The 19,944-nt window shown below is 52.0% G+C and overlaps 7 protein-coding genes across 7 annotated transcripts; 4 read left to right on the top strand and 3 right to left on the bottom strand.

Moving 5' to 3' along the window:
- Positions 1-1,555: 1,555 nt before the first annotated feature.
- SMAC4_01386 (60S ribosomal protein eL42) lies at positions 1,556-1,945 on the bottom strand (the record flags this gene model as incomplete). The annotated part of the gene is made up of 2 exons (XM_003352504.2): positions 1,691-1,945; positions 1,556-1,624 (listed from the first exon to the last, which is right to left on the bottom strand). Exons 1-2 carry the CDS (start codon positions 1,904-1,906, stop codon positions 1,556-1,558), a joined length of 285 nt encoding a protein of 94 aa, XP_003352552.2. The 5' UTR covers positions 1,907-1,945.
- A 1,185-nt stretch (positions 1,946-3,130) lies between these two features.
- On the top strand, positions 3,131-4,273 carry SMAC4_13107 (uncharacterized protein; the record flags this gene model as incomplete). Its single annotated transcript, XM_066091265.1, has 1 exon — positions 3,131-4,273. The coding sequence occupies one exon, from the start codon at positions 3,131-3,133 to the stop codon at positions 4,271-4,273; it is 1,143 nt and encodes a 380-aa protein (XP_065945789.1).
- Positions 4,274-5,024: 751 nt separating this feature from the next.
- On the top strand, positions 5,025-5,803 carry SMAC4_01384 (uncharacterized protein; the record flags this gene model as incomplete). Its single annotated transcript, XM_003352502.2, has 3 exons — positions 5,025-5,271; positions 5,343-5,523; positions 5,680-5,803. The coding sequence occupies 3 exons, from the start codon at positions 5,025-5,027 to the stop codon at positions 5,801-5,803; spliced, it is 552 nt and encodes a 183-aa protein (XP_003352550.2).
- A 738-nt stretch (positions 5,804-6,541) lies between these two features.
- Positions 6,542-7,738, top strand: SMAC4_01383 (uncharacterized protein; the record flags this gene model as incomplete). The annotated part of the gene is made up of 1 exon (XM_003352501.1): positions 6,542-7,738. The coding sequence occupies one exon, from the start codon at positions 6,542-6,544 to the stop codon at positions 7,736-7,738; it is 1,197 nt and encodes a 398-aa protein (XP_003352549.1).
- Positions 7,739-8,494: 756 nt separating this feature from the next.
- Positions 8,495-10,053, bottom strand: SMAC4_01382 (uncharacterized protein). The gene is made up of 4 exons (XM_003352500.2): positions 9,708-10,053; positions 9,154-9,641; positions 9,036-9,097; positions 8,495-8,971 (listed from the first exon to the last, which is right to left on the bottom strand). Exons 1-4 carry the CDS (start codon positions 9,969-9,971, stop codon positions 8,580-8,582), a joined length of 1,206 nt encoding a protein of 401 aa, XP_003352548.1. The 5' UTR covers positions 9,972-10,053; the 3' UTR covers positions 8,495-8,579.
- A 2,975-nt stretch (positions 10,054-13,028) lies between these two features.
- On the top strand, positions 13,029-14,145 carry SMAC4_01381 (uncharacterized protein). Its single transcript, XM_003352499.2, has 2 exons — positions 13,029-13,228; positions 13,339-14,145. The coding sequence occupies exons 1-2, from the start codon at positions 13,082-13,084 to the stop codon at positions 13,876-13,878; spliced, it is 687 nt and encodes a 228-aa protein (XP_003352547.1). The 5' UTR covers positions 13,029-13,081; the 3' UTR covers positions 13,879-14,145.
- Positions 14,146-15,228: 1,083 nt separating this feature from the next.
- On the bottom strand, positions 15,229-17,092 carry SMAC4_01380 (uncharacterized protein). The gene is made up of 4 exons (XM_003352498.2): positions 16,754-17,092; positions 16,627-16,700; positions 16,190-16,567; positions 15,229-16,113 (listed from the first exon to the last, which is right to left on the bottom strand). Exons 1-4 carry the CDS (start codon positions 16,968-16,970, stop codon positions 15,478-15,480), a joined length of 1,305 nt encoding a protein of 434 aa, XP_003352546.1. The 5' UTR covers positions 16,971-17,092; the 3' UTR covers positions 15,229-15,477.
- Positions 17,093-19,944: the final 2,852 nt, after the last annotated feature.

A 19,944-nucleotide genomic window follows, 5' to 3' on the forward strand; every position in this document is an offset into this window, starting at 1 on the left:
AAACGGAAAGAAAGAATGGAGAATTCACGATCTGCATTCACTCCCCACCAACCCCACAGGGACGTGGGGCGTTGCCGCTTTTAAGGTTATCGTTATCGGCGCACTCTGGGGTGGAGATGTGGTTCATCCGAGTGGAAGCCATCATGATTCAGGTCATTCAAGTGATGTCAGCTTATGACTTGTCGACCAACAAGCAGGTATCTAGCAGCTTGTCGAGGAAATAGCCGAGGCCATATGCGTTTCGAGGTACACCCATCGTGAGTGATAATGAGGCGTCTAGATACATAGCCTGGGTCGGCCATATTTGCAAGACTTGTGTACTGTGGTAGTCATCATGGTTCATGCAGTTGGAAGTGGAACGCCCAAAACCTGCCAAACATGAGAATACGCGCTGCCGCTGGTAGGAAACACATGGGACAGGTATGGAACTCGGGATGTTGGTGGTTTGCTGATATTATTATTTGATTGTTGGTGGACTCCAGTTGCGAGACCAGAGTATTTGTCCGCATGGTTGGCTTGCTGGTTGGATAACGACCATGAGCTCTTTGGCCAGCAGCATGTCTCGAGACTCCGTCTTCCAGCACACTGGTCGAGACCGATGTGACGTCGGGACACATCTCACATCACCCCTTGACCAAAAAAAAATGCCCTAGGTGGAGGAACTGCGCAGAGGAAATTGCGAGGAAAATGGTGGCAGCATTGGTAGATAGAAACCGCAGACGAAACGCCCCAAAGATGGTATTGTTCGTTTCCCGCACCCGACCATCCGTGTCCATTGTACATGTACCTCAAAGACCAACTTTCCCGTGCCAACATCGAAGCCAGTCCGTTGACTTCGACGCCACGACACGGCAAACCCATGCAAGACCAGTCAAGAAAACCAGTGCCGGTTTCTCAACCTCGCTACCACCGCATTCTTCCCAGGGAAGGCGTTTAGAAGACGAGAGCAGCGCCCTTGGTCTTCTTGTCACCACTGTAGTTTCAAACACGTTAGAACCAATCCAACAAAAAACGAGTTATGGGCCAAGAAGACAAAAGCATCATCAACCGTCGATCGTGGAATGTCGCCAGATGGTGTCGTGGTGGCGCAGATTGGTGATTGGTCCAGGAAGAGCAGTATCTCATGTCGATGATCCTAGGCCGAAACCTCCATCGGTCGCATGTTTCTTCTGTTGTTCCTGTCGCTCCTTCCTCCTCCGGGTCCAACCTGATGATATGCGAAGAAACCAGGTGTGGCGACAGTCCTAATTGTTGTTGATGGATAGCAACAAAACAGCGGCCGTTTGGCGCACCGATCCTTCACACATCTCCCAAGCGTAACGTGGCTTTGAATGCGGTATGGAGTCGTTGACATCGCGTCGAGCTGTGTCGGTGGTTCGCCATCGTGCGGTTCTCGACCTCGTGCCCGGCGGGGTTATGATTACAGTCCATCGTCTCGCAGTTCGGCAGCGAAAATTGTCGCTCTTGTCGCGCATATGTCGCATATTCCTCGATCCCGGTGATAACGCCGTGTCTTCTTGATCCCAAACATTTCAATCATTGAACGGAAAAAAACTTACCCGAGCTCGAAGTGCTTGCAGCGCTTGAGGGGAAGCTGCTTCTTCTGCTTGCAGACGGAGCACTCCTGTAGATTCACCATTTTTAGCCTCTATCCCTCGATATCTCGCGATTCCTATTCGGGCTCCCGTACCAGTCTGAGGACGACCTTCTTGGTGGTCTTCGCCTTCTTGTGGAAGACGGGCTTGGTCTGACCACCGTAACCGGACTGCTTGCGGTCGTAACGGCGCTTTCCCTGAGCGAAAGCCGAAGCCTTGCCGGCCTTGTACTGGGTGACCTTGTGAAGGGTGTGCTTGCCGCAAGAGCGGCCAGCGCAGTAGGTCTTGCGGGTCTTGGGTACGTTGACCATTTTTGCGATTCGGACGTCGGTCGTTGATGTGTGAGGTCGAAGATCGTACGCTGACCAGCTTTCGGCTTGGATTTTTTGCCCACCTTGACAAATTTGGGTGGTGCTGCGTGTGCCCTGTGTGCCTGGTCTGTGCGTTATCCCGGATAAAACGCCCTCCGTGGCTCCGCGCCGCCCTTTCGCAAACCTGCTTATCTTATCGAACTCATCCGCCTGCAAGCTCCAACCAATGAGATCGAAGCTCGACTGCCCGCTTGACTGCCTGCCGTCGCCTGCCTCGAACTTCTGGTCTCGATCAACGACTAACGAATGGCAACTCAATTCCGCTTCCAACTTTAACTCTCTTCATTCCTCACCACCCCGGACGGGATGGCACAAATTGACACAAACAGCTCGCGCGATGGTCGTGATCCTTGCACAGTTTGACAACCATAAGCTCACCACCGCATATTCTTCTTTCTACTCTTTGTTGCTAGGATTCAAAGGGCGACAAGTTGCGACCCCAGTCAGGGCAAGATCGAAGAAGTCTTTGGCATTGTCATGATATTTACATGCCGTTCTCACAGTATCGGATATCTCATCACCACAACACGGTTGTTCAGGTCGAACTCACCATACCGCTCGCCGCAACATCTACCTATCACCATTTCCGTCATTCCGAAGAAGAAAACAAGTTCACTACACACTCATTTACACGGAGCTGAAGTCACGCTCATCCCTCGATCATGTTCCTCCAGCTCGCAATTCATACAGGGCTGTTTCCATCGTAGAATGGCTAAAAAGTCCCGAACTGCAGCAACATCCTAGTCTGGCTCTTTATTCGGCTTCTTTGGCCACGATGCCTCACTTCCCTTGCTTTACGGCCATATCCATCAAAGAACATGGTTAAACGTGACGGGGGCAGTACCCTTTTTTATGAGGTCCCGTTCCAACAAACCGACCAGGGGGAAATACCGCCTCGTGCGACATCCGGATCGAGAAGACCATGGTCAGAAAAGCTTTGAATTGTGTTATGTGCCCCAGGAAGAAAGCATATGTAAGTTGCAAACATCCTCGAGTCTACAAATCCATGTCATCCCCGTTTCTCTTCGAGTGTTGTGTCCATCGAGAGTTGAGGCTCTTCCAACGCCAAGCATCCAGTCACACATAAACTCTCCACTCCAACAGCAGAGAGCAAGACGGGAGCGCCGTGACGAGTCGATGAACGTTTGAGAGACACCAGCAGCCATGCCTCCTCCAACATCTGTGCCAACACCGGCGGTTACTCCTGCCGCCAGGTTGGTGGTTACATCTTTCAATCATGTCCCACTGACAACCACCTTCTCCCCGCCGGGGGAGTGCTTCGGGGTTTCGTCGTCCGATGTCTATCTCATCGATCAACAAACGAGCTGCCTTCCGAGTGGCTGGTCTTCGGCCGAGACCGCTTTCTTCTCACCTGGTTTGGTTTGCCCCAACGGCTACATGTCTGCATGCCATGACAACGGGGGGGTTTCTACGATCACGACAGTAACCTGCTGTCCACAGCGTGGACCAACTGTCTGGCTTTCGTGCGTTGCAGAACCTACAAAGCTTGCCTCATCGTTGAAGGACTATATGTGCGCCTGGACGGCACCAGCGGCAGGTTATTCAACCGATGTTACGAGATCACCAAACGGCAAGACAGTTACAACGTCGGAGACACTCAAAAGCCCCGATGCCATCTATGCTTATGGTGTTCGTATGGTTTACCAGTCAACCGATAAGTCGACAACCGGCACCGCTGTCACAACTGGCACCAAAACGACTAACGGAACATCCGCAGCGACCTCTGCAATGGCCTCTACGAAGACCTCTGCTTCTCCATCTTCAGTCTCTGGCTCTTCCAACTCGACAGTCTCAACGACGGCCGTTGTGATAATCGCCGTGTGCATCACAGTGGTCATATGTGGGATTGTAGCGTCTTTGTTTCTGTGGTGGCGGAGACGTTCGCAACCTCAGCATCCGAGCGGTCCAAACTCAGATGCTCCCAGTTCTATCGCTCTGACCCCGGAATCACCAGTACCGAACGCTCCGGATTTGCAACCTTTACACTCGAATGTCCCAGCCCAAGTCATGTCACCAACAGCTGTCTCGACTTCGGACCGTATGCGACATGTGAGCATGCAAAGCTCAATGTGGAATACGATGCCGCCTTCACCGCCACCAGCTGGCCCCCTTCCTTATCATATCAGCAAGTCCTTATTCGATCACCAAGATGATGTCCTTAAGAGGAACAGACAGACGGAAATAAGCAACTTCAGTGCCAGCGACACTACTACGGCCTTTGATATTAGCAATGCCGTTGAGTTACCCGTCCGGTCATCGGCCAGTGAACTTCCAACACCTCGTTGAGCAAGGATGTATACTATAGCCATGAGGCAATAGACGCTGTTTTGTCAGGTGTGCATAGAGGCGGGTTGTATTTGCTTTGTACAGACATTTCCGGGGCCAGCGTGTTATTCGAGGCGGTTGGGTTATATTATTTCCTTCAATGACCCTTTGTAGGGTTTCAAAATATCATCGTCTTTCTACTCTAGTACGATACCCATGGACCTTTTTACTGGCGAATCTCTATCCGATTTCTCCCCATTTTTGCTATGGTCTCTCTGTTCCGTCTGTTGCTTTCACCAACTCAGATCCGCCTCAGTAAGGTCGGAACCGGAACCGCAATCCCGAGCATTCCACTGATGTATATGATATTACGGACCCTTGCTTTTCTTTCTATCGTGTATATCGTTTATTCGCGCCAATCTGTACCTCGACAAGCATAACCGTCCCGCTGAGTGCGATGCAGCGGGAGCAAGCCGTGGCTTGGCACTGCCGGACTACGAACTTATCCAGATCACCCGGGATCATGTCCGGACCATCACCATTCTATCTTGCAGGTGCTCTGGACGTCCGATGGTAATGTGTGTCGGACCCCCAAATTTAAATTGCCTTGAGACGCGTCTTTGTTCGTCGGTTCCTGCAGTTTTTTTCCCTGGCCTCTGTTGAAGAATGTCTATAAAGCAAGGCTAGCTGCTGCTCCCCAGTTCTTCCCCAACCCAAAACCCCAAACATCAAACCTAGACAACGCCGTTAGTCAACCTCAACAGACCCGACAATGCAACTCACCTCTCTCCTCGGCCTCCTGGCCACAGCCACTCTCGCAGTCGGCCAGGCAAGCAACAACACGACCGGCAAGCTAGGAGACGCCCGTCCAGTCCGTAATAATCCCGTCATCGGCGAAGTGTGGGTTGCAAAGTTCGACTCCCCCACAGTCAAGGGCTTCGTGACCGCCGTTGCCAATACCGTTGGTGTCAACTATACTATTGATGTTACGGGGCTTCCGGTTGATCAGGGGCCGTTTAGTACGTTACTTCTTCTATCTCTTCCGCAAGTTGTCTTTTTAGAACCAGTTGCTAACCTGACCTGTGGGTAGAATACCATGTCCACGTCCGCGCCGTCCCCTCCGACGGTAACTGCGCCGACACAGCCGGCCACCTCGACTCCTACCTGCGCGGCGACAGTCCGCCTTGCAACAGCGCGGCGCCGCAGACTTGTGAGGTTGGTGATCTGAGTGGGAAGTACGGGACTGTTACGGGACCTAGCGTGTTAAAGAGGTGAGATAATCACTTTTTATCTTTTTTTTTTTTTTTTTTTTTTTGGGGGGGGGGGGGGGGGGGGGGGGGGGGGGGGGCGGTCTTGGAATCTTGCTCAGGGGTGTTTTTGGTAAACAATGAGGCGTGATTGCTAACCAGTTTATGCAAAAAATGCAGCTTCAACGACCCTTACTCTGCGCTCAATGTCATCAATCTGGGTTATATCGGGAACAGAGGGATTGTTTTCCATAATGCTAACTCAACGAGGATTGCTTGTGCTACGTTGCAAAAGGTTGGGTGAGCCAGAGGCATGTGGTGGTTACGGGGTGTGGTTCGTTGTTGGTCAGTCTCTTCCCAAGGTGATGCACAAGAAGATGATTTGAGGTGTTATCGGTTGAAACCGAGTAGGCCATGGTGGTGGTGTAGTGATTGAGGGGTTTTGTGTAAAAGGTCAAAATGAACCATTCTATCGAGCCATTCAGTCCCAACACCTTGACTATGAGCTGGAACTATTGGACGTTTGCTGGGGCTCTTGTCCAAATTACTCACTCCCACGGGGGATCACACATACATATTTTTCAACCTCCTATCAATATGAAAGATAGCAGCACCCTGTGTTACAAAGATCGGTTTATGTGCTACATATCCTATCGTATACTCAGGATAATCTCTTACTCTGCTCTGAGATTCATTTCCACTTATAAACTGGCTACTACCATAGATCGCTCCGGACAAGTCACTTGAGCGTACAGTGATGTCCAAGGATGAAGGAGAAACAAAGACTACATGGGCCTATTAAGCATGGTGATCGTGGTGTATGTATTGTGCGGTTTTGCACCACCGGGCATATCATCATGGTGGATGAGAGGTGATTCACGGGCTCTCACCCACAAGAACGGATATCCATCATTCCCAACACATCCGTTGCTATAAACTTGCTAGAACTTCACTCCAGCTTTCTCTTTCAACCTTGACCTCTCTCACATTATCTCCCTCATTTTTCCCTTAATCCATAGCCATCTCATTCAACCAATCCAATATGTCCGCTCCAAATTTCTCCCACCCAAATCCCATAGCAAAAAGGATTCACGATTCATACCCACGTTCTCTTCAACAACTCCGCAACACCGAAACCGTCGTCCCTCCCCTTAACCCCTCCATCACTCGAACCCTCGTCAACGCCCTCCCTTCCTTTTCTCACCCCGACATCGTCTACGAAGGTCCCGTCTCCCAAACCCCCAAGTCCCAATGGAAGTTCTATAACCAATGGCAAGACCCCTCTACATCCCTCATCGTCCTAACCACCATCAACCCAAAGCTGCTCACCGTCCTCAAAGATTTCTTCGGATCCATCACAGTCCTAATGCCAGGAGTGATACCTCAACCACCTAACCAACCTCACCAGTCGACGGAGCTACCGCACCAACCGGGCCAAACAGACCAACGTCCACAACCTCAACAACATCAACAACCTCGCCGACGATACTACAAATGCCGCCCCTCTATCAAATCTGTCACGGGTAAACACCACGAACGCAACCCCTCCTCCAACCCCGCCGCGCCCACTAGCTCCAGCAAAGTATCAGGCGCCGGCAACCAGCCCTACCAGCTCGCGACCGCTCTGCACGGCGCCCACAACCGCATCTCCTTTTACGGAAACCTACTCTACTTCGATCCCCGGTTTTGGCAGGAGGGGGGGTTGTTAACCAGATACAAGACCGTCATCCTGGTTGCCGTGCAGAGTTTCATCCAGCTGCCGTCGGACTTTGGACGGCCTGGTGATCCAGCGTGGAAAGAGCGGGATTGGGATGGGGCGTATCATAAGTACTTCTATGGGTATGGGAAAGATGAGCGAGCAAAGGGGCCGGTGGAATATAGTGTTATTATGATGTATAATGTGAACACTAAACAAAGGAAGGTGGTGGTTACGAAGGGGGTGACAGTTAATGAGGCCTGGGTGAGGCAGGTTATGTGGATGTGCGGGTTTGAGGATGAGGATGCTTTGCCGGGGATGGTGGAAGAAGAGGAAGGGGACGACGGAAAGGGAAAAGGGACCAAAGTGAAGGGGAGAAAACCGGTGGGAGAGGAGATGTTGACGAAGGTGTGGAATGCAACTACGGAGCACGTGGATCCTGGGGACTGGCAGGAGGTGGCGGCGGGGGTTTCGAGGCATGAGTTGATTAGGGAGGCGTTGGAGGAGTTGAGGGGGGATGTTGAGGGGTGGTTGTCGCCGTGATGGAGTCGGGTGGTTGCAACGGGTTGAGGGATATGGAGAAGGCGTCGTAGGAACGAATGAGAAGGGGCAATAGAAAGGATGATAGGAATGTCCAGGGGTACCTCTAGTGCCGAGAAAGAGCAGATGAGACTGGATGGAGCAAGTACAAATGGGGATGAATTGACTGAGAGATACAATTCTTAATGTAGAGAAGAAAAAGCAAAAAAGGCAAAAAGCTCAGTCGTCTCCCCGCTCCCGGGTCGAACCCGGAATGCAGTCGTAACGACCTACGAAAATACCACGCATCTTCTGCCCCAGCACACTTACCACGTAAGCTACAAGTACTGGAGGTATTGAAAGGTCCTGAACTGCTGCCTTATGTAGTACTAGGGAAGGTTCTGCCAGTGCATGCGCCGGTGGCGGGGCTGCAGTATCGCCTGTAATTAGAACCAAAGAAACTACTAACTTAATATACAGGGTAGGAATAATCGGTAACGTCGAGGTGGTTGTGCCTTTCGAGATGTTCAAGCAGATTTCGAACTAGATATGGTTGAGTGTCCTTATCGATAAGACGTAGCCATCAGGGTCCTCAACAATTCAGCCAATGACGTCAATGTTTGAGCTGTCAATGTGCGGAAATAATGCCCTAACAATGATGTGTAATGACTGTCCTATGAAGCAGGGCTTGGCCAGTTAGGGGTATAACGCACTTCTTACAATCCTACAAACGCTTGATACAAAGGGAACAACATCTAACGAGTGGATTTCTCTTTCTCCTAAAAACCACCAACATCGGCGTCGCTAATACGTCGCTACATGGCTACATCGCAGCACCCCTCTCTGCCCGCCCTTCGCACTCCGCCTAGATCGAATCGTTCGCCAGGCTCTTGCGATTGTGATACTCGAGCGAAAAGTCCTCGGTACGCACAATCTGATTCTGGCCAGTCGTCCGCGGCGCTCTCCAGTCGTCCTTCTCACCCATCACCGGCCCGCGCCCGTCTGACATAACCTTGTTGGGGCCGGCAGACACGACCGTCACGACCAAGTTGTTCTCGGAGTCTGTCTTGGACCTTGAGTGTTTGCCTTCACCAGACGACGACATCTTGGGCTCGATGGCCTTGCTGTCCTCAGACTTGTAGTAGCGACGCGAAATGGCGGCATCCCGAACCAGCACGCGGAGAATGGGGATACTGGCAGCCATAATGGTAATGGCACTCTCGGCATTACCCCAGATGAAGAGGTCGACACCATCGGCTATAGCATGACACCTGTCAGCTTTGTATTCCCCCTGATATTCTGGATAGATAGGCAAACTTACCAAAGTCGGAGGACAACATGCTCGGAAGCTTGGTTGTTTTGATGATGCCAGTAATACCCGCGCTAACAATTGAACATTAGGCTCCAGATCATCATAACACTGCTTCCATAAAACTCACAAGACACCCATGCTCATCGCAAAGGCACACCCGAATTTCTCCTTCTTCTTCATCTGGAGCTTCCACACCACCGACCACGGAAGCAGGGCCAGCGTAATGTCCATCAATGCCGAGTAGGACGCCGAGAAAATGTTGTATTGAACCGTCACGGTAGGATTCCAGCACTCTCCTGGGGTGAAGACTTCCCATGACTTGCGGATGGGTGTGCAACTGACCCAGGGAAACAGCGCCGTCAGGCCCATGGCAATGTTCATAGTGATGATGATGAACCACAGGAACCATTTCATCCACCCATGAGTGAGTCGGAGCAGCGTGATGGCGAAGCTTGTCTTGGACCAGATGGCTGCCGTGGCCGAGAAGGTGCCGGCGATGTTGACAAGCAGCAATAAGGGAGCCATGTTGTTGATCACATCAAAGTCCCAGTAATGGAGACCGTAGCCGAGGCGGGTCATCGCGGTAAGCAACCCGGATTCGACGGTAAGGCAGATCTGTGAAAGGTCCGATGTTAATGATCAACAGCTAAAGATACCAACTAGGGCCTGAAAGCAACCTACCCATGCTCCTATCAACATGATATCGTCCCACCATAGCCCTTTGCGCCGAGAGAATTTGCAGTATACACGAAGCCCAAGAAAGGCGCCCGAGAGGCCGATCAGCAACCAGATCACAACGTTGAGACGAGTTGCCGCATTGTCGTGAGGCATCAACGCCAACTCCTCTGGTGTCCATGTAAGCGGCTGGGCGAACTGGTCGGGCTTCGGCCCTTCGTTTGTGACGGCTGTCGAATTCGAAGCCGGCGCTGCGGTGTTCGAAGCCATTTTGCTATGGGGGCTCGCTGGCGAGAAGGATTCTATTTAGTCGGGATGATGTCGCCAGCCCCAGGCTTAGTATATCTCCATCCCGGAGAAAGTGGACCTCGATGATCTACGGCCAGGCCATGCTGCTATCTATATGTTCCGGCCATGATATTCGGACCCTCAGCGCCAAAACAAAACGGGAGGTGGTGTCTGAAGCGAGGTCCGTGCAATATATCGTCGACGGCTGGCTGGTGCCAGTGCAGTCGACAGACGGCCTGGCTAAATCTCGCCGACCCAGTTAAGTAGCAACCTTCCCCGGATCAGGGTCAATCTCCGCCTGCTCGGGGCCCCTTCTGCATGCACAGTATCTCGTCGGAGACATCTTGGTTGACGAATATTGCGCGCGGTCAGACCTCAGGGTGCCTCTGTTGGCGACGCTTGAGCTTCTTGGCATCTCACTTCTCCGGGGTAGGTATCAGCGCCAAAATTCTTAAAGACAGCAAGAAGAGCTCTCGGCCGGTCTCGAGGGCCCAGCTCTCATTTTTCGTCTTTTCAATATTGACTTCTGCCTGCCATCATCCAATCAGCCACCGTTCCAAGTATGCGGTGCACAGACTTTGGGGCTTGAAGTTCTCACTGCCCTAAACTCCTTCTTACCAAATATTTATCGAACCGAAATCACTGCAGCTGCGCAGAAGCGTCTGTCGGGTTTCAGCACACGCGAGCGTGAGACATGGCGCGGCGTGGAAGGAGTCTCCACGTGCGAAGCTGACAAACCTCAAAGTTGATGATTTTTCTTTTGCAAGAAAAGTGCAAGATAGCTTCTTTGGGCAATCGTTGCCTCCCGTTCCCTTTGATGCTCATCTCCCAAAACCCATCCCTTTCGCTTGAAGCGATCTCTTTCATGGATCCCATGTCCAGCAGATATCGTGTCCTATGTAATCACTAATCAGCCCTGCTGGCCTACAGTAGAACGAACACGACCTCCACACGAACGCTCTGCCCCTGGTTGGTGGCAAGACCATGGTTTTGACCGGTTTTGACTTCTGTCAAAGCCCTTCAGAGACGGACCTGACAATCCTTCCTCCCCGGACCGGGTGCGTTCTAGTGTGATTCTTTAAGGGAAGGTGAAGTGGGGTTTCCGCCACCGGTACGCATGACTTGCCTGGTGAAGTAAAGCGTGGTGCAGAGCGTCTTTCAGCGAGTTCCAAATTTTCGGCGCTATCGTGGGACTCGCTAACGAGGGACTGGGATTGGGTCTTGAGATGGTCTAAGCTGAAAATCCCTACGGAACCTCCCATGCTCCATGATCCCATCCACCTTCATCAAAGACCAACATATGATGGTGAAGCCTCCCTCAAAAAGGCTCAAAAGCCTCAGAAGCTGGCACTGGGTTGCTCATCTCTCTTGACCTATGTCATATATCGACTTGGCGTTCGTACAGACAAGTTGGAGAGTCAACAGGTCTGAAAATCCTTTGCCTCTTGTATAAGTCCTGTCATGATAGATATCTGTGGGATGAGCTCACGGTTAGCTGAGGAGCTGCTGGGCGTCGCTGATCCACGCGGACTTACGGCACAAAGAGAAACCAGCTGCGCAAAAGTTGGGGAGAATCTCTTCAGAAATCCGTGGGGATATCAATGATTGATGAAGAGTGTGCGAAGCCTCCTCTTGAACTGTCTCTTCAAAAGTCATGTCATAGTGATTACCTCGGCTACAGTAGGTAGGCTGGTAGGCCAGATAAGATACGCAGGACCTAGAATGGGCTCGTTGTCAGTACTGCAATCTCGTGGGAAGTTTCACCAATCACCACCACCGCACTTACACGAAAGTTGTGACACTTGCCCTTGCATAACGCGGGCTGTTCCGCGCCCCCAATCGCTGACAGGAAATCGATAGTTTGACGATGTTTTGTTCCCCTCTCAATACTGCATAGGGCGTTCCTGGTTTTTCCGCAGATGGGTGGCGCCCAAAAATGGAATTGATCCGACAGCGAAGCCGGAAGGAATGGCAATGAGCTCAATGAACGCAGCCAAGACGGATCCCAAGACGCCAACCCATCTGTCATCAATAGACAAGCTTTCCTCACGATCTGATACCCGAAGGATTCAATGCCGTCAGATATCCACTCACCATGCCCGTATATGGTTTTGAGAAATGTTCCCTCTCTCAAATGATGAACGAAAAAGGAAACCATCGCCATCAGTAGAGGTATCATACAAATGGTGACTTTCTTGCCTGCCGCAGCCAAAGCAACTACTGTAGCAGCGGCAGATCAGTTCCTGAATAGGCAGCTGGGCCTCTTTGTTTCAGCCCACAGCGCCCACTTTCCCGAACATCAATAGCCAGATGTGAAGATGTGAGAATTCGTTGCTCTTGCGGCAGTCAGAAAGGTTATCAAGACATCTTCTTCCCACAAACATACGGTTCAACGATGCACCGCTGACCTGCGGGCGACTTGTGGAACAACACGTGGGGGTGACAAGGGAAGGAGGAGGAAGGAGAAACGCTCCCGATCTCTCCACAATGTCCAGTCCATGGACACTCTTCACAGCAATAAAACATGGAGATCTCTCGCCAGCCATCGGCGTCTTGCAAAAAGACAGCCAGGACAGCGTTACATACGCCATCCCCAGGTCATCTCTAGCGCCCGATGATGCAACGCGTTCCACCATCGGCACATGAGTGAAGACACAGAAAGAGATCGTCGGCACCACTAAAGACGGAATAGACACTGCGATGATGACCTGTTCTCCTTCCGCTTCAGGAAAGGAAACAACTTTTGTTTCCTGCAACCATGAGGAATAACCTGAAGATCTCCATCTTCTTCGCTCCTTGCCGCCCGTCCACGCTGTCCTAACCAATCCCGAGCCAAGTGTTTGCTGAACGTGGGGAAGAAAGACATGGAGAAAGAAAAGATTCGAGGAGGATGAACTCGTCGGCACCGGCCGTTTAGATCATCAGTTTCCACCTTGAGACGTACCACAGAGAGACAGGTTGGACAGGGAAAAAAATTCAGATATAAAAAGGCCTCTGGTGATCCCGCTTTCTCAATCTCCTCTGTCCTGACTTCTCCAGTCTTCAACTCTCTCAGCATCATCATCTTCACGACACCAGAAGAAATCGGCATCATGAAGTCCTTCTCCGTCCTCACAGCCCTCGCCGGCCTCATCGGCGCTGCCCAGGCTACTGTCCAGGGTTTCGATATCTCCCACTACCAGAGCAGCGTCAACTTTGCCGGCGCTTACTCTTCCGGTGCCCGCTTCGTCATTATCAAGGTGAGTTGTTCTGTTCCTCTCTCCAACAAACCCATCCTCAACCCCCCCTTCCATCACACATCTCCATTCATAGGTAGAGTACTAACCCAAACCCCCTCTTTCCCTTACAGGCCACCGAAGGAACCACATACACCGACCCCAAGTTCTCCTCCCACTACACCGGCGCCACCTCCGCCGGCCTCATCCGCGGCGGCTACCACTTTGCGCACCCGGACTCGTCCACCGGCGCCGCCCAGGCCGATTACTTCCTCGCCCACGGCGGCGGCTGGTCCAACGACGGCATCACTCTTCCGGGCATGATCGACCTGGAGTCTGTCTCGGGCAAGGCCACCTGCTTCGGCCTGTCGACCTCGGCCATGGTCAGCTGGATCAAGTCCTTCTCCGACCGCTACCACACCAAGACGGGCCGCTACCCCATGATCTACACCAACTACTCGTGGTGGAACCAGTGCACCGGCAACTCCAAGACGTTCGCGACCACGAACCCGCTCGTGTTGGCCAGATGGTCGAGCACTATCGGCACCCTGCCCGGCGGCTGGTCGGTTCACACTATTTGGCAGAACGCGGATACCTATACCTATGGTGGTGATTCCGACGTGTTCAACGGCAGCTTGGACCGTCTTAAGGCTCTCGCCAAGGGCTCTGGTTAAAGCAGTTCTTAAGCGGTTGGCTTCCAAGAGGATGTGCCTGTTGGTTCTCTCTGAGGAAGCAACTGGAACTGGAACTGGTACCGTTTGCACGGCGGGAAGGTTCTGTTACTTCTCTGAGAGGAAAGTGGATGGTATACCTAGAAGGGCTTGAGATTTTGGGGAATTTCCTGTGTCTTGACTATACCCAAGTATATCGAATTGAAGGAATTATGTAGAGCTTTATCTGTGTAAAACTCAAAAGTTCTTGCAGCGAGGTACGTACCTACCTGCGCTTCCACTTGTTGCCGAGATATGTGTCAAATCTTTGCGCCTATGAAAATCCCCAATCAGGAGTCATTAATGTATAAGGTATGTAACACTAACTAATAAAGTACCTACCTACCTACCTACCTACCTACCTACCTAGATATCCTGCAAGTTCAGATAACAGAAGCCATGACGTCCACGTCCATGTTAATCCATTAGTCCAGCCTGTGATGAACACCAAAAGCAGTCAGTCGGATTCACCGGTGAGTACAGTACATGTACCAAGCATGTTTCAGACTTTTTTTTTTTGACTTTGTAAACTGAAAGTTGATGTTTCTCCTTCAGTGGCAGTTACCACCGTGCGTGACAGGACGGGAAGTTTCAGGTTCAGGTTCAGGTTCAGTGGCCGTCAGCATCAAAGTGACTTCCCAGTTCCCGAGTCCCAACCGCCTCTTTGCTTGTGGCACAGTGCGAGGTTAGTTTTGATTCTCCAACCTCTTCATCCTGTCGTTTTCTCAGTCAACACAACTAACTATCGCACAGTCTCAAGCCTTTTTTTTTGTTTTGTAGGTAGTTAAGTTAGGTCGCCACAACAGGTTGGCCAGGTCTGTTCGAAGCATGTGTTTGGCTCTGTTATAAGTTGTCCGGCCGGCATCGAGACATCGGTCATGGTAGAATTGTGGCAAACCTGTTTGCACTGTGAATGAAGCCTCCTGGCCGGCTGTGAGATTTCAGCAGTGCGTCCTCCAACAACACCTATCCCAAACGAACGACATCCTGGGCGTCCCTCGGCGTCGCGGCAGCCGAGACGGGGACACGGTACACGGCACACGGCACACAGCGGGTGGCCCCGTCCGGTTCGGTTGGTGGTAAATTGCCTGTCAGCATGCCAGTCGTTAGCGAAATTGATTGATTTGATCGATTGCTTGTACTTTCGTTTCTTGCAGATGAACATCTGCTTTCCGTTCGCGCAACGGTTGTGGCATAAATCAAAAGCAAAAGCAAAAAGGTAAGCAATTGGCGAAATTGTTTTCACGGTGAGGCTCATCATTAATGTCATGTCATCCACCTTCTTCTTTTTGTTATTCTTTTGATAAGAAATCGTATACCATTTCACCCCGTCGTCGTTCTCATGTCAAGTATACCATACATCCATCTCCGTCATACCTGTATAAGTACACCGAACCGCCCGCCATAAAGTGTGTAAGTGATAAGAAAACAAGGTATCATCGCAAGGTAGAACAAAAACAGGCTCGCTAGGTATAAGTCGCTTGCCAACAAGGAGGAAAGAATCGCAAAATATTGACAAAGGAAAGGCTTTGACAGACAGAAAAAAGGGACTAGTGGTTTTGGTTAGTTATAGTCCTGAGTAACCACCAAATCATGCTTCACAGAGATCGTCCCTTCCACCGGTCTCGTCCACCTCGACTGCTGCTGTTGCGACCCGACCATGACTTCTGTCCGCACCGTCGGTTGCAGACCAAGCTGGTTAGGCGGCACGTAACCGCCTTCCTCTATGCGGTGTCCCCCGGGACCACGGTTCTGCGATGGCGATCGGTTGAACTGGTCCTTGCTTGCCGTCCTTGCGTGGTGATGGCCAGGCTGTACCGGAACTGCCGAGTGTGCGATCACGGCCGCGTGCTTCTCCAATTCCTCCTGGCTGTCGGCCTTGGTTTGAAGCTCCACATCCTCTGGGTATACAACGCTGCGGCCGCCGAACTTGCCGGATTTAGGCTTGGTACCCATACTGCTGCCCTCGGTGACGTCGCGGCCGGATGAGTGGTGAACATATTTGGCGTGGCTGGGGGCGCTGTGAGAGCCCATGGAAGGGATGACGCGCGCGAGAAGAGGACGGAGCGTGGGCAGGCACGAGCAGACGATGCCGGAGGCGAGTTCGGAAACGGACCAGCAGGACGAGTCGACGTTGTCCCAGGTGGTGTCGTCACTGAGCTTGAGATATTGAATGCGGATGATGGAGATGGCGCAGGTCTGAAAAGGGGGAATAAGGTGTTAGTAACTGACAATTGGGTTCAGATGGCAGGTTACCAAGAGGGGGAATGCTCACAAAGAAACCAAGACAGAAGACGCCGATAAGCGCTAGCTTTTGGTTCTTCCGAAGGTTGAGACTTCCCAGCGCCGGTAGGGGGATGATGAAGATCAGGACGTCGGTAACAATGTTGCCAGCGGCATTGATATACCAGAAGGGCAAGTTGGGCATGCATTTTCCTGGAACCGAGTCTGCAAGCCAAAACTTCTCGATCGGAGTGCAGGTGAAGATGACGATAAGCAGCTGCGAGATGGACCACATGGCAACGAAGACCAGTGCATAGACGACAACCTTGCGCATCTGTCGTGTTCCCAAAACTCGGTAGTATTGGAGCAAAAAGGTGAGCTTGATCGCCGTCAAGGAGGCGTTGTAAAGGACAATGGAGATGTAGAATGTCTGTTCTTAAAGTTAGCTTACACCAAACAAGTGCCATAGCTGACTGTTTGAAGGCGTACCCTGAAATACTTGGGTAGCTGGCTCCAATCGATCGAAGGATCGCCCATATGGTGACCAGCACCATAGATGGTGTCTAATAACACGTTAGTACCTTGAGAGACTTGTGAGGGTGTCATTTAAACATACTTGAAGCCACCATAATACCGCTGCCCATGGCAAAAATAAGAGCAGTGATGGCGGCATAGTCGTCCATGCCGAATTGGCGAATCACCACGGCACGGGCATAGGTTCGGAGGCCAACGGCCAACGAAGCCAAGCCCAGCACCACCGTCACGACCGTAATGGGCACATGGGCACGCGATTCCCATACCTTTCCCTCATCTGCTGCGGTCGAGCTTGACATTGTGGCGGTTTGCCTACACGGCAGTGTAGACCCTGAAGAACGGGCTGATACCCACGAAAAGGGCTACTGTTGAGACTCGAATTTGAGCCGCGAGAACCGTGTCGGCAATGTTGGATATGCACTCAAGGAACTACGGATTCCATGGCAAAAGTAAAGAGCGGGTCAAGTGTCTGTTATATGAAAGAAACAAGACCCGGGGCCGGACTGTAGTCAAGACCGGCGGTGCAACACGGACGCTTTCCGGCTTGTCCTTCCAAACGGCTAGACTCTGGGGAGGGGGAGTTTAGTCCCGGATGGGATAAGATGTAACACTGAACTGTGTAGTCGATGCAGCATCTCTTTCAATCTCAGTTGCAGTTCCTGGCCCCTGGGTATAGTATCAGTGCCGGGTTCACCTTGTTAAACCTGGTTTGGCCCTGGGAAGGGTAGCTTGGCATCTTCCCCGGATTTTCTCATTCTCTCATTCTCTGAGGGTCATTGCCCCTCCTTCCTGTCGCTTCGTATGTGTGGATGCGCTCAGACATTGGAAGAGGTTTCCTGCTGTCCAGGACCATACCCATGACAACGACGAGGGGGTCGGTGGGTGCGAGATCATTGATATTTCGCAGTGATAGTGGTTCCAGCTATAGTCGCCACCGCGTTCTAACCAGAAGGGGTTGCATTGCTCGCATTTCTCCAATCTCGATGCTGGCCTGGAGGGTCTGAAGTCTCAACCAGAAGTTCGGTGGTCTTCACCCCATTTGGGAAGGGCGTCGTCGCCTGGCCGACAGGGAGCCGTGGAAATTCATCCGAGCGCCCTTGTTCTTATGCATGTCGAGCTACGTTAGTCGGATGCACAAGCATGGAAGAGGCCCACCTGGTTGGCCAATGCCAGGACACGGAGAGGCCCTGAGAAAACGACCCTCGGGTGTCATGGTAGCTGCAGACTGCAGGTCCAACCATGAGATGTCTCATTGTGCGACCAAAGTACCGGTATGGAAATGTGTGGAATCAGACTTGCAACTGTAGAACGAGTTGTCCGTCTCAACATGCGGGCTGGAAGCGATGGATGGGTGGTGTTGGAGAATGATGAGATGAACCTTGGAACATGGAAATCGAGGTGATGACCGATGAGAACTGAAGGCGAGATGCAAACCACGGTCCGACGCGATGACACTTTGTTTCTTTGGAAAGTTCGGCTTCCATACCCGTCCGGTTGGTGTTGACTAACACCGATCCCGCAGCAGTTAGCAGCTTAGCTCGGAGACGGAAGCTTCTCTACAGGTTCTGCGAGTGAGAAAGAGTCGGAGGATGGACGAGTTCCATCAAGATGGAAATGAGAGATCCGCTTGCTGGACAGGAATGGCCAATGTCAATGCCAAAGGAGAGAGCAGAGAGGGCGCGGACGATCCTTGGCAGGAACAGTGCTAATGCAATGCAGGCCGACTCCGGTATTGGCGATGGCTTCTCGCCGACGACGAAAAGATGGAATGAAGAATCTGCCAAGTGCAAAGAAAGGGAAAGTGGGAAGAGTGTCAGTCAGGAATAAGAGATGCCAAGATACGTTGGGATAGGCGAGTCCGTGCACACGGTTAAAGAGGAGGCGCTTCCGGGGCTAGGGACAAGTGGGGTTAGTACAGCGGATGAACGTTTGTCTGTGCGCTGCAGTTGTCGCTAACCCGGATTTGCTTGACATGGCCGGTGCGCCAGTGCATTCGTTACCAAAGGCGACAGAAGGAAGGACGGTGGGGGAACGACGGGCAGCAAGTGGCTGGCAACTTCAACCCTCCAACACCTATCTTCAAGTTCACCACCTACGCAGTACATCGGGGTTGACAGTATGACACTCACGGGCAGTCAGTGCGTGGAATGACAGCTTGCTTTGTGTTTCACAGCTCTTCCTTCCCGCTTCACCTTTTCTTTTCTTCCTGGACAGACGAGAACCATTACGGTTGGCCTGTGATCTTTCCACTAGCACACGCATTAGTGTCGAGGAGCCATTCCCCGCCGAATATTTCACACTTTTCCTCCCTTGGACAGTCGTCGCTTTCGCATATCACGGCCACATCCAGCGGCGCAAAGGGTACGCTCAGGCCACCCAGGCAACGAAACCTGCTTGTTTTGTCGCCTACAAGAAAACGGGTTTCAAGCCCTGAAGGACCTCCAGGCAGAGAATACAGGGGCATTGCAACCCTGGGCTGTACTGCTTCCACTTATTCAAAATACGGATGGGCTGAGTCTCGCGATGGGGTTGAAGCCAATGTCGTAGCCTCCTAGCGCTGCCACTTGGGATTCAAAAGTCAGCTCATGTCAGGGGCACCATGGGCGGAAGGGTGCCCTTGGGGGGGGGGGGGGAAGGGGACCCTCTGGAACCTCTCCAGGCCAAAAACCAAAAGTCCCCCTGCATCGCAGATGAAAACATTCCACCGCGGGAGATCAGCTCTGAATATTTCCATCTTTCGTCACGTCCTCCACAGACGAACATCTCACCGGGCTGAGCTACAGTAGGTATGTACAGTGTTATGCACATCCTCGCCCTCCACGGGTTACAGGGTGACCTCTTCACCAGGCATAACAAGTCACAAGGATAACCGCCAACGACCCTTCACACTGAATTTCTTGTCTCTTGGCAGTGCCAAGGTTAGACTGTTGGGTGTCTTGATACACCGAACACCTTCACCTTGGACGACTCGATACAGTGGGAAGGTTTGAAGGATTAATGAGAGCAAGGAAACACTGTTTGGAGTCGCCAGAGCCACCACGGCGCTTGTGCGTCCAATCCTGACTGCGCTTCAAACCAGGAGATCCCAAAGGATTCAAGTCAGGCACTTCCCTAGCTGAACTCCACCAGACCGGTACAAAATCCGCAACGGGCTCCGGCCCGGTCAACCCTGCAGTGTTGGTGACGGAGAGGCCGGGCACTGTATCTGTCTGCTCGCCTTCTCGCGCGCTGAAGCTGAGAGACAGGTGGGTTTTTTGATGGTCTCTCTTCCTT

Source organism: Sordaria macrospora, chromosome 1 (genome assembly GCF_033870435.1).
Source record: "Sordaria macrospora chromosome 1, complete sequence".
NCBI classification, from domain to species: domain Eukaryota; kingdom Fungi; phylum Ascomycota; class Sordariomycetes; order Sordariales; family Sordariaceae; genus Sordaria; species Sordaria macrospora.